General features: G+C 37.5%; 1 protein-coding gene across 1 annotated transcript in view; it reads left to right on the forward strand.

Annotated features, from left to right (window-relative positions):
• LOC140145786 (anaphase-promoting complex subunit 1-like) overlaps positions 1–12,475 on the forward strand; it is a 52,051-nt gene that overhangs the window by 23,221 nt on the left and 16,355 nt on the right. Inside the window, 14 exon segments of the mRNA XM_072167465.1 lie at positions 32–107; positions 673–884; positions 886–959; positions 1,320–1,478; positions 2,749–2,826; positions 3,490–3,691; positions 4,427–4,567; positions 5,977–6,026; positions 6,225–6,409; positions 7,247–7,338; positions 7,948–8,034; positions 8,653–8,783; positions 9,009–9,087; positions 11,169–11,243. Coding sequence (XP_072023566.1) covers positions 32–107; positions 673–884; positions 886–959; positions 1,320–1,478; positions 2,749–2,826; positions 3,490–3,691; positions 4,427–4,567; positions 5,977–6,026; positions 6,225–6,409; positions 7,247–7,338; positions 7,948–8,034; positions 8,653–8,783; positions 9,009–9,087; positions 11,169–11,243 — 1,641 coding nt within the window.

Genomic DNA, 12,475 nt, shown 5'->3' on the forward strand with positions numbered 1-12,475 from the left:
CAACACTACATATTCCTATTTTTATTTTCAGTTGTATTCCTTGTACCTAGGGGCAGATGTAACTAGTTTTGAAGCTTTTGGCAGAATACTAAATGTATTAGCTGAGGGTATGTATACTATTACTAAACCAGGCATCCGCAAATAGCGCCGCAGGTTCCAGAGTGGCGCACGACACTCTTTGATTTAAAAAAAAAGGTCTGGAAAAATAAGATTTTTTAAATTTTTTTGGTGATTTTGAAGTGTATTTAGGCCTATCTGTAATTATATCTGTCTTAAAATAGTGGAAAACATGTACAAAAACATGCCAGGAGATCCTTCCTATACCACTTTCAATTGCCAAACCCTACGAGCCCCACCCCTGGACCCCTGCCTCAAATCAGTGGCCTTAAGGTGGGACCCTGGACCCCACCAATGAGATGCTACACTCTATTTAGTTATTTGGTTAGTGGCACTTTAAGTTATTTCATTTTTTAATTTGAAATAATATAATTTTTAGCAATATTCACACAGATTCAAAGCAATTTTTAAATGTAAATCTAACTGCATTTTATGTAAATATTTTTAGGACACAATAGATGGTTGACTCTCGCCAGATCATATTCAAATGATACAACAGCAGCTAATAATCATGCAGCCCTACTGACAATCTTGTATTTTTTTCTCACTCTGAAGGTAATTTAGCTAAAAAACAATCCACAGAACTCCAAAAGTTTCTCCAAACTCATCCAGGCTTGAGCAACACACAGCGCGTTGTCCTCTTCATGACGGACAAGAACATCACCCTAGAAAAACTCAACTCATTACCTTTTGGCGTCCTGCTCCCCCTGCTGGAAGTAATTCATCAATGTCATGAGAACCCGCCGCCTAACTGGCCTGAGGGTGCGTGACAGACTCATGGGGCGACAGGATCTGTCAGCTCAAGCTAAGCTTAGGGAAAGCGGAGAGAAGGTGGTTGGGGAGTCTGTGCCGAAGACTAAGGTAAGGCCTAAAAACAAAACAAAAATTGTATGCTTTTTAACCTAAGTTACCTCTTAAACAGAATCAGCCTATCTAAGACCTATTTTGATTGGTTACAAAGAGGCTATAATCATGTGTTGAGCCAATCAGAAATATGGTAGGAATAGTCCACAGAAGTGAAGAAGATTAAGCTTAAAATTGCTAAGAGATCTCAAAGCTCTATTATATTGGTTATGAGATGATTATAATCATGAAAATAACCAATTACAGGCACTGTAAAGAAAGGCAGTAGTGCCCATATGTGGGATACATTCTGAAATTTATATTCCTCTTTAGGCAGCAGCACCAACTGAGAAAGAAAGTAAAGAATCCAAGAAGGAAGAGAATGATGGTATGGAACACCTTGACGATGAGTTGCTACGCCTACGATTCCCTGATGACCTCAGGATACAAGAGGTACGGAGGCTACTGCAGTCATCTAGACCAGCACGGATCAGTTTGGTACAGAAACCAGAAGTGAGGTTAGTATAAGGATAAGGCAAGGTGATCAGGTACATTGTAGGGTGGTGTAGTGTTAATAATAGCTGATAGAAATGACTGTAAGAAAATAATGGCATGGAATACATTGATTGACGAGTTCCCACATCTGCTATTCTCTGATGACCTCAGAATATAGGAATATAGTTGACTAGACTAGCACAGATTAGTTTAGTAGAGAAACCAGAGGTCAGGTTAGTGTAGGGATATGGCAAGGTGGGGTAATTAGGTGGGAGAGTTAATAGAAATGACTGTAAGAGTACAGTTGCAGCACCTTGATGAATGGTTGCTATGTCTATGATTCGCTGATGACTTTACAAGAGGTGCGAAGGTTGCTGTCGTCGTCTAGACCAGCACGGATCAGTTTGGTGTAGAAACCATAATTCAGTCCAGTATATGGCTAGGGCAAGATGAAGTAGGCAGGTGTATAGAGTTAATCTGGTAGAAATTGAAGAGAACAATGGCATGGAACACATTGACTGTGATTCACTGATGACCTCAAAATGTTGATCAATGTGGATCAGAGAACAGGGAGACAAGGCTGTCAACTGTGATGAAAGAATTTATTCAGTAAGTCACATGTGATCAGGTCCAGCAAGGAACAACATACTCAGAGCTCAGAGAAGCAATATGATTGTGACCTATCTCAGAGGTAGCAGAAAAAATGTTCAAGACTGAGTCAATTCTTTCATCGCAGTTGACAATCTTGTTTCCCCGCTTTCTGATCCACATTGCTGCTTTGATCCAACAAATTTGCTTCCATGAGTTTGATGATAATCGGCTAGATCAGTGCATTACTGCTGATGAAACCTTACAACTTTACTCACTTTTATCTTCAGTGTCGCTTTTATCTTCAGTGCCACTTATAAAACTCAGTATTTTGAATAGTTTTCTTTAGCTGCAACGCCCTCTATCTCAGTTGACATTCTTGTTTTCCCGCTTCCTGATCCACATTGCTGCTTTGATCCAACAAATTTGTGCATCGGTGCATTACTGATGAAATCTTTCGACTGGAAGATGAAATGTCAAAAACATCACTGGACTTGTAAACATAATTTACCAAGTTGAATTACAGCAAACAATTTCTCTCCATTACACCTGGGTGGGGTGAGGCATGTGAGGTAAAGCACATCACCCAATGCACAACATGTTGATGCTGCAGAGATTCTAACCCACAACCGCTAATTCTCTCGCAATTATGAGTCAAAACCTCTTCTGCTGCGCTAATAATCTTGTATTATTTTTTGGTTTCAGTGATCATGATTTCATAGAGGAGCAGGAAATGAGACTACTGATGGTCAGTCAAAGGACTATGGCTCTGCCTGTTGGAAGGTATGTGTTTGTAACTGTTCAGTGGCGTAGCATCATAGACCGTAGGTACACCTTAGGCCGTCGGTACACGGCGGGCCTTTGCAAAAAAAGTTGGGGTCAACAATAGACAATTTTGTGTTTACTGCTTGTGCATGTGGTGAAGTAATCAAGCACATGTTGCCCTAATCTGCCTGTATACGTTTTCACATAAATTAGTGTATAAAAGCTTTCAATATTCTCTTATCAAATCAACCTTAAAACTATGTTTGGATAAAATTTACGTCCACTTTGGTAACTATTTTGATGGAAGTCCTCAAAATACTGCGCTCTTGTCTTCCGCAGTATGCGTATATCTATTGCAAGATAGAAACCGTTTGCTCTAATTGGTTCTCGCTATATGAGTGTATGAAATCCTGTTGGTAGATAACTGCTGTAAAAGTTGAAATTTTCACTTTTCCTGTTCCAAGCTAATAATAACAATGTGTGAATATATTCCTTTTGTATATAGGTCAATGTAAGGAAACTTAGAATAGCACATTAGGGAAACAATTAAAAATTTGTAAAGCGCGAAAAATTAATCACTCAAAAATTTTCCATTTAAAAAGTATTAGGATTCATCAGATCATGGCACTCTGATCTGTGAGTCTGTTGTGAGTTAACTTGTTTATTCTTCCTTTAATATAGGGGTATGTTTACATTATGTACATCGCGGGCTGTTGTCACAGAAACATTACCGATACCCAAACTGAATCTTGGTGGCAGAGCGCCCCCTAGGAACCAAACCATTAATTTCCTTCATATTGACGTACCTAGTAATATCCACCATTGGCCGCTGTTTCATAATGGTGTGGCAGCTGGACTCAAAATAGCACCAGGATGCTCACAGGTAAAAATAAGAAATAAAATATTGTTGTCTGCTTCATATACTGTTTTTTATTATCACTGTGTATTAATTTTATATTTTGTCGGGTGTATTACATAGTGACGGATCTGCACTTTACGGTAAAATCCATAGTGACGGATGTTGAGATCTCGAAAAAAATGTGCAAGACATAGTGACGGATAACTTTGGCAATATATTACATATGTGAGATGTACGATTTTACTACATCTTAACGTTTTGAAAATATCTTTGAAGGGTCTACTTTTAATAGACACATGATTTGCTGAACATTAATGGCAAGTTTATAATTTATGCCCAATTAAATTTACCTCAACGTTTTCCCGATGCCCTTTTTTTGGATAAATTTGCGATCAACATCCGTCACTATGTAAAACACCCAATAATTGTCTTTTTTATCTTGTTTTTGCTTTTCAGTTTATTTTTTGTTCGCTTTGTATGTAGGGCTTCCCTTTAATTTAGTGTCTTTGAGCACTATTTGGTATTGCCTGTGCTTTTTGCCAAATGTAATAAAAAAATAAAATAAATAAAGGGTTTAACGTCTGTCATTATGTATTAATGCACCCGATGATTTGTTATTTTATATTTCAGCATGCTTGTTTCTTATGAATGGGCATTAGATTGTAATATTGGGCTACCCCTGTGGAAGATTTTGGAAATATCATTTCCCATAATCAAACTCCACCCAAAGACAAGCTGTTTTCATGGTTCTCTTTCTAGATTGACTCTACCTGGATAGTATACAACAAGCCACAAGGCAGTGAGCTGACTTATGACCATGCTGGATTTCTCATGGCATTGGGACTCAATGCTCATCTCTCTAATTTGACAACACTCAAAGTACATGATTACTTGTGCAAGGTAGGAACTCTATTCAAGCCTCATATTTAATCTTTAACCAGAGCAGCTAGCACACATAAATGTTGAAAAACACAGTGCAACTGGCCGGATTCAAACTCTGTGACTCTGTGTATTTGTTATAAATATTATGCAGTTCCGATACCTTCCACATGGAATGTGGCAACCTATAGATTTAAAGATTTAAATCTTTTGCTCTTCTGCAACTTGTTTCTGTTGCTCACTTGGTTAGAGCATTGTGCTATTATGAAGGTCGGCAGTTCGAATTTGGCCAGATGCATTTTTTCTTTCCCAGTGTGTTGTAAAGTGTGTGGCCATGACATTGGAAGTGACATTGCCAGGGCCGTTCCTAGGGATTTTGCCACCCTAGGCAAAGCCTCTCCCTGCCGCCCCACCAAAGCATACCAAAAAAGTGTTAAGGGGGTCACCTCCTTGAAAACTCATCAGTTTTGACCTATTTGTATACTGCCCACGACCGATTCCTCAGTGGCGTAGATTTCTTTTTTTCCATTGGAGGGCCGAAGTATAAAGAACAGCACCTTATGGCGACAATCCCCGCGACATAATAAATTGGTGGTACCAATGCGCGCTTAGTGCGCGAAAAACTTTGCCATTTTGAAGCTGTTGAAATGTGGTGCCAAAATGGATTAAATTTGCGCGAAACGCGATAAAAATTGCACTTTTGGGACTAAAATGGCCAAATATGAGATTAATTTATCAGAAACCCACTTACAGGCATCAACATTAGGGGAGGTTGGATGATTGCATTGACCATCCCCCCTGGCAAAATATTGGGGGAATTTATCCCACCTCATCCCCCCGAGATCTACGCCTATGGTTTTCCTTCTTTTCTGTATTTTTTATCCCACTTTTTTTGTTCTTCTTCGACACTTAGTGTTTTCTGTATTTTTTATCCCACTTTTTGTTCTTCTTCGACACTTAGTGTTTTCTGTATCTTTTCTCCTCTCTTCTATTTTTGCTTCTGTTTTTCTTTTTTCCTTCTGTTATTTCACCGCCCATTTTCATCTTCCTCTTCTCCGCCCCGTTTCTTCTTTCTTTTTCTCCGCCCGTGTCTTCTTTTATTTTCTCTGCCCCGTTTCTCTTCTTTTCTTTTTCTCAGGTCCCCCTTTTCCGCCCTGTTTTCTATTTCTCTTTCCTCCTTTTTATTTTTCCTTATGATCCACCCTCATTTTTTCTCCCCTTTTCTTACTCCATTCCCGTTTTTTCTTCTTTTTTTTGCGCCCCTCTGCGTTTGCCGCCCTAGGCGACCGCCTTACCTGGCCTAATGGTCGGAACGGCCCTGGACATTGCACTATTATGATCATTGCCTTGCTTGTTGAGTCACATTGGTGGGTGATCAATAAATCGGAAGGATGTATTATTTTATTTGTATGTATTGTGTTTTCTTTCAGGGCCATGAAATAACTAGTGTAGGACTCTTACTGGGGCTGGCTGCAGCAAAGTAAGTACAACAGACTAATCCAGGATCTCTAAAGACAGAATATGTTAAAATTATGTGATATCGGATTTTAGGATTTTTTTTCAAATCCCCAATCACTTCCCTGCTCTCATCTTGAGACAAGACACACTAAAATAGATGTTGCATAATTTATGTTGATATATGGTCAGAGTCATGAGTTTTTTCAATTTGTTTCCCCAGACGTGGTACCATGGATGTTTCTACCACAAAAATGCTGAGTATTCACATAGCTGCCTTATTACCACCAACATCCACAGAGCTAGATGTACCACACATTGTACAAGTAGCAGCTATTATGGGTGTAGGTTTAGTGTATCAAGGAACAGCACATAGGCATATAGCAGAAGTGTTACTAGGAGAAATAGGTATGTTGACAAAAACAAGGGAAGAGGATTATGCATCTTACACTGGAACATAGAAACACACTTGATATTACAAACAAGCGCACAAGATCAAATTGATGATATTGTTTACCCTGATTGCTCATCAATAAATATCAGACTTAGGAACAGTCTGTGTAGCTCAGTGGTAAGTGCATCAAAATCGCTAGCACAAGGTCAAGGGTTCGAATCCCACACAGGCAGGTATATATGTTCAGTATTTTATTATCTGGCTTAACTGCCTATGCATGTTATGTTTCCATTGTAATTTCATATTAAAATGTAGGTTGCATGGTTCTTCTTTCCACTGTATGTTGGTAAGGCAATAGAACCAAATTGGGTCTTTTGATTGACTATCAATACTGGGTCAATCCTTATTATATATGAAATTAATGGACTATTGTTAATTGTGATAACATATGAATCTTTGCATGCTGACCAATACAAATTTACCATGAATTCTGAGTAATTAATTGATAGTTAATTAATAACAAGCTGCATCCATGGTTGATCCAAAGATCAAACAAATTTGCTTGTGGTGCCTAAATATGATGCAAGGCAGCTATTGTGCACTATTCATACACTTCAAAATAATACAGAACTATTTTTGTGGAATTAAAAGATATTATCTTGTTTTGCCAAATAAAACATAGCTAAATCCTAAACCTTTCGTTAGTTCTAACTGGCAACAAAAGTCATATTTTAATATTTGGCTGAGAGAGGTTGTAACCCAGATAGAAAAAAGTACAAATGCTTAATTTTGTAATCAGTTAACTTCTAAAATATTACCAGTTTGTGTTTTCTTTTTCAAATAATGTTTAGGTCGTCCTCCGGGTCCAGAACTGGAGAATTGTACGGATAGGGAGTCTTATTCTCTAACAGCAGGGTTAGCTCTTGGCATGGTCATGTTAGGGGTGAGTACTTTAACGTTAAAGAAAATATGAAAAAGGGAAGAGTTAAAAAAGCATTTGATTTTTTGGTATTTTATGACACAAGCTCAACATAATTGAGCTAGGTTTGCTACCCATGGCATATCAGTCCAGACATATTGCTAGAGCTAGAGCTGTGTTTTGACATTTTGTTATTGCTTGTTATAAATATTTTACAAACAGATGTTACAAGAAGTTGCCCATATCAACTTGTTAGCACCTTAAGACAGCAGAGCTGCCTTTGACTTTTTTAATTACATCTTATATTTACCAAAACAATTATATGAAAGTATGATTTACATCTGTAGGAAGAAGATTACAAAATGCATGGCAGTACACCTATAGGTGCACTGATATCAAAATAGGAAAAAAGCTCTTTCTTTCCTGATATTCACAAGAACTGGTTTGAGTGAAGTCAAAAGAATTCCCATGCAAGAAATAGTTTAGTTTATATGTAGGATTTCAGAAATGATAAGCTAGACCACAGCTCCCAGGGTAAATTGATGATGATCATTATTCAATCATCAAAATTCATCTGGTCTGATTGGATCAGATTGTGTTATTTATTTTTGTACATATTTCCTGCACACACAGCGTGGCAGTGATGCAGTAGGCTTATCTGATCTCAACATGGCTGATCAATTGTACCATTACATGGCTGGAGGACACAAGAAACAACCTGTAAGTACTACAAATCTAGAATCTGCATCTAACGTCATTGTTAATCAAACTATCCACAACCATTGATTGGTTAGTAGTGCTTTAAAAGGAAGACTGATTCATCTGGTGTCTTCATGGGAGAAAAGGAATGGCAGAAAATGGTGATAAATTATGGAAGTTTTACAAAGCAACAAAAGTATCCCATTACAAAGACCAAACTTTTGAGATGGTTTGTATGGTTAAAGATGCAAAATTAACCATAAGGCATTCTGTTTTCAGCAACATTCAGAAACTCAATCATCATTTAATTTGGTTGTTAGGTGACGTCAGACAATACACGCACAAACTAGTCTAATTGTAGTTTGAAACTAGTCTAATTGTAGTTTAATTCTGTCTCCGATTAGAGTCTTGTAAATGGCAGGGCATAAGAGCATAGGGAAGGAGGTGTAGATCTTGGGGGCTCATAGTAACAGATCATTGCGGATCAAAGGAAGCCTGTGTGTTCATTATACCCCAGGCCTGTAGTGGCTCTCAGGGGCCCTGGGCACATGTATACTAGGCTCCCTTCTGGTATGTACCTGAACCCTTCTCTTGTCTGAATCCTTTAAATTATATGTAAATATTAATGTTCTCTTCCAGGCCGGTGCTCACAGAGAGATGTTCAAGTCACCTTGTTATCAGATTAAAGAAGGTGATCAAGTCAACATAGACGTTACATCACCAGGAGCTACACTGGCATTGGGTCTCATGTTCTTCAAAACTGGCAACAGGTAAGTAATCATCTAAGAATTGTTTTGATTGGTTATAAAGAGGGCTATACCATGTATTGAGCCAATCAGAGATATGGTAAGAATAGTTAGTAGGGCTGAAGGAGATTTTAATCCCCTTCAGTTTGTAGTTATAGCTGGATTGACACGTTTCTGGTATAGTAAATAATTATCGCTTTATGTGTTAAGATTTAGTTTTGTAAGTTGTTTTACATTGTTTATTTGCAGGGCTGTTGCTCAGTGGTTGACAGCACCGGACACACAATTCTTGCTAGACTTTGTCAAGCCAGACTTTCTACTTTTACGGGTAAGACATTACATGCAATCACTTGCCATAATTGTGCTACAAAGTTGTATTTGCACTATTCAAGTACTTCCCCCACCCTCCTAGTGTGGGGAAATGAAGGAGACCACTGTGTGTATTACATGACCACTGTCCTGTTAATAAGGAAACAGATTTTTATTCCGAAGGATCGTTATTCCAAAGCATGCGCGTATTTTGCGGGGGGGCTTTGGGGGCGCCAGCCCCCCGGGGTCAAAGTAGGGGGCGGCAAAAACAAAGGGGCGGCAAAGCGAATTAACAAAGAAAAAGGCGCAAAAAATTGAAAAAGCATAACAATTTTTGAAAGAAGGTTGCCTTTTTTTTTTTTGCTCTTCACTTTTTTCAAACGACCGTGAAAAAATTGGGTCAACCTTTAAGGGCTGGGGTATGAGCGTTTGGACAGTATTTATTTTGGGACATTAGAGCACATCAGACATATCGAATTGCATTCTGAATACGAAGAATGTCATTCTGATATCAAATAATTTTGATTTTTTGAAATTTGCAATTTAATACACATTTTATGGCAAATCATTAAAATTGATATTTTTGATATTTAACAGTACTTGAAGTAAACTTTATAAATCTGATGATTTATACTTAAAGTGTATGTAGGTGGGATGAAAAGCCGACGATCATTGAAAATTTTGACCTTTCAGTATTGAAAATATGGATTTTTTTCCCAAAACACCAAAAAAATTAGGTCTTTTTGGGAAAAAATCCATATCTTCAATATGAAAGGTCAAAATTTTCAATTGACCGTCGGCTTTTCCTCCCTGCTACATACACTTTAAGAATATGTCATTAGATTTATATAATTTACTTCGAGGACTGTTATATATCAAAATTTGAAAAATATCAAATTTTTATAATTTGTCATAAAATTTGTATTATATTGTGATTTTCAAAAATGAAAATTATTTGATATCAAAAAGACATGCTTCGTATTCAGAATGCAATTCGATAGGTCTGAGGTGCTCTCATGGCCCACAAAAAAATACTGTCGAAACGCAATAAACGCTAATTTTAGATCCCTTAAGGAAGGGGCGGCAAAATTGTTTCTTAGTTCAGCCCCCCGGGGTTGGGGCGGCCACGGTACGCCACTGCAAAGGGTCATTATTCATGAGGGTTCATTACTCTGAAGTGTCATTACCCCAAATTTACAAGGTCTCTCATGCCAAAGGGTCAATACATCGAAGGTTACTCCGAAGGGTCATTGGGAGTAATGACCCTTAGGATTAACAAGCCTTAGTGTTAATTTGGAGTAATGACTCTTCGGAATAACAAACCTTTATAATAGCGAACTTACGGAATAAAGGTTCTTCAGAATTACAAGGTGTAATCATTGCATATACTATTGCAAAACCTCCGGTTTGCAAGGTTGGGAAATTGCCATGATAAAATGTTGATAAAGTTGGGCCGATCAGATCACGCCCGATTGCCAGCTATGTTTGGCTGTCCTGAAAAAATGCCCTGACCTGCTATCTTCAGCCTTACCCTCACCAAGTCTTGGTCTGATTGAAGTTTCGTCTGCATTATCTCCCAGATTTCGGCAGTTCATCGAATTTGTTAAAACTTGCGAATAATATAAAATGATGTCCCTTTCAAGCTTTCATGCAAAAAAAACATGTAAATGTTTCTTGTAAATGTGACTAATTCGTTATGGATTTACTGACATTTATACAGCATAATACTAGTAGTTTACAATGTTTTTATTTATGATAATCATCATGATCATATATATAATATATTGATTTCAAATGAAAGATGCTGTTTTTCTCATTAACATATTAAAATTAAGAGTTCTAAATTGGTGTATTTCGGAAGATATCATCCCAAAAATGGTCAAATTAGTCTCAAACGTTGTATACCACAGTCAAGACTAATACAACAGTTTTTTTATGATTTCTTCGAAAATATACCAATTTGGAATGCCTTATTTCAATATTGAAATTTTGATAAGGTTAAGTGGGGGACAAGGCTGTCAATCGGGTCTCCCAGCTTTAAATGGAGGAATAAGTTGGAATAAGATTATAATTTATTATTTGTCTGTTTCTTTTCTGCAGACTATCAGTCGAGGACTAGTGTTATGGGAGGATGTCAGACCTACAAGTGATTGGATACAAAGCAATGTGCCAGAGGTAGGGTCATTGTTGTTATATAGGTGACCCCGGAATGACGTGACAAGCCGTTGACCTCCGTTGACAACAAATCCGATTCAGAAGTCAAATTTGTAGTTTTCTGTGGTTTGTCCCTTTTCAAATCGGCCAAAATACTACCATTTCTATAACTTCTTGACATGGGGCCTCCAGCCAACAACAAAAATAAAGACTCTCCTCTACATGTTCATGTGTTCAGCTTCACATAAAATGCAATTTTCGCCAAGTATTTAACCTTTATTTTTCCGAAATCGGCCCAGAAATTTGCTCGATTTGAGGTCAAAACAGAATGTAAACAAACTGAGTCAGCTCTGCTACAAGTCTTCAACTAGTCGGTCTGCTCCACGATCTATTGTGGGTTGAAAAGCGTAAGTGTAGCATCATGTAAAATAAGTACCCGGATGGCTGGGTCACCTATAGGGTCCACAACTTAGAAGTTCCCCCCTGAATACTTTTTAAAATAAATCAAAATTTTTTAAAATATTTGACAAAATGCACATCTGTAAAAGGTATGGGTAGCCCTATTTGTTTTACACATATGGACCAAATGATGTTACTATAAGCGCATTTGTGATGCAAAGTATATGAGACATAATCCCTAAAGATGACGGTGAAAATATAAGACCCCTAGCTTGCTGGAAAAAGTCATGCTATGTTCAGGAGCACTTGAATCAATATTTAATTTAAACGCCATTAAATACAAATTAAAATATTATCTTTTTTGAAGTTTGCATTTTTTGATTTAGCGCAATTTAGGATGAATGATATTGTTTTGGCTTTGTACTGTCAAAAAATTCTGATCAATACAAAGATTGAAAAAAGCGATATGAATTAAATATGTAGACCCTAATATCATAAGAATAGATTAGACTGAATTTTTTTTTAGACTGAATATATATTAGCCAGGATAAATAAGACGGGAAATGTTGATTCTCTTTTCTTCTTGCTAAACCTTGTTGCCCCGTGTTTGTATGTATCTGTCTATTTCAGATTGTCAAGAGGTATGCCTTTGTAAGAAGTTCAGCTCAAGATGAATTGGATGGGGAGATAGACTTCTAAGTAACCCTCATAGGTCTTGAGCTTCCCATGTATAATTGGTGGTTCTCAACCATGTTTGTATGTATCTGTCTATTTCAGATTGTCAAGAGGTATGCCTTTGTAAGAAGTTCAGCTCAGGATGAATTGGATGGGGAGATAGACTTCTAAGTAACCCT

This window comes from Amphiura filiformis, chromosome 2 (genome assembly GCF_039555335.1).
Source record: "Amphiura filiformis chromosome 2, Afil_fr2py, whole genome shotgun sequence".
NCBI lineage: Eukaryota > Metazoa > Echinodermata > Ophiuroidea > Amphilepidida > Amphiuridae > Amphiura > Amphiura filiformis.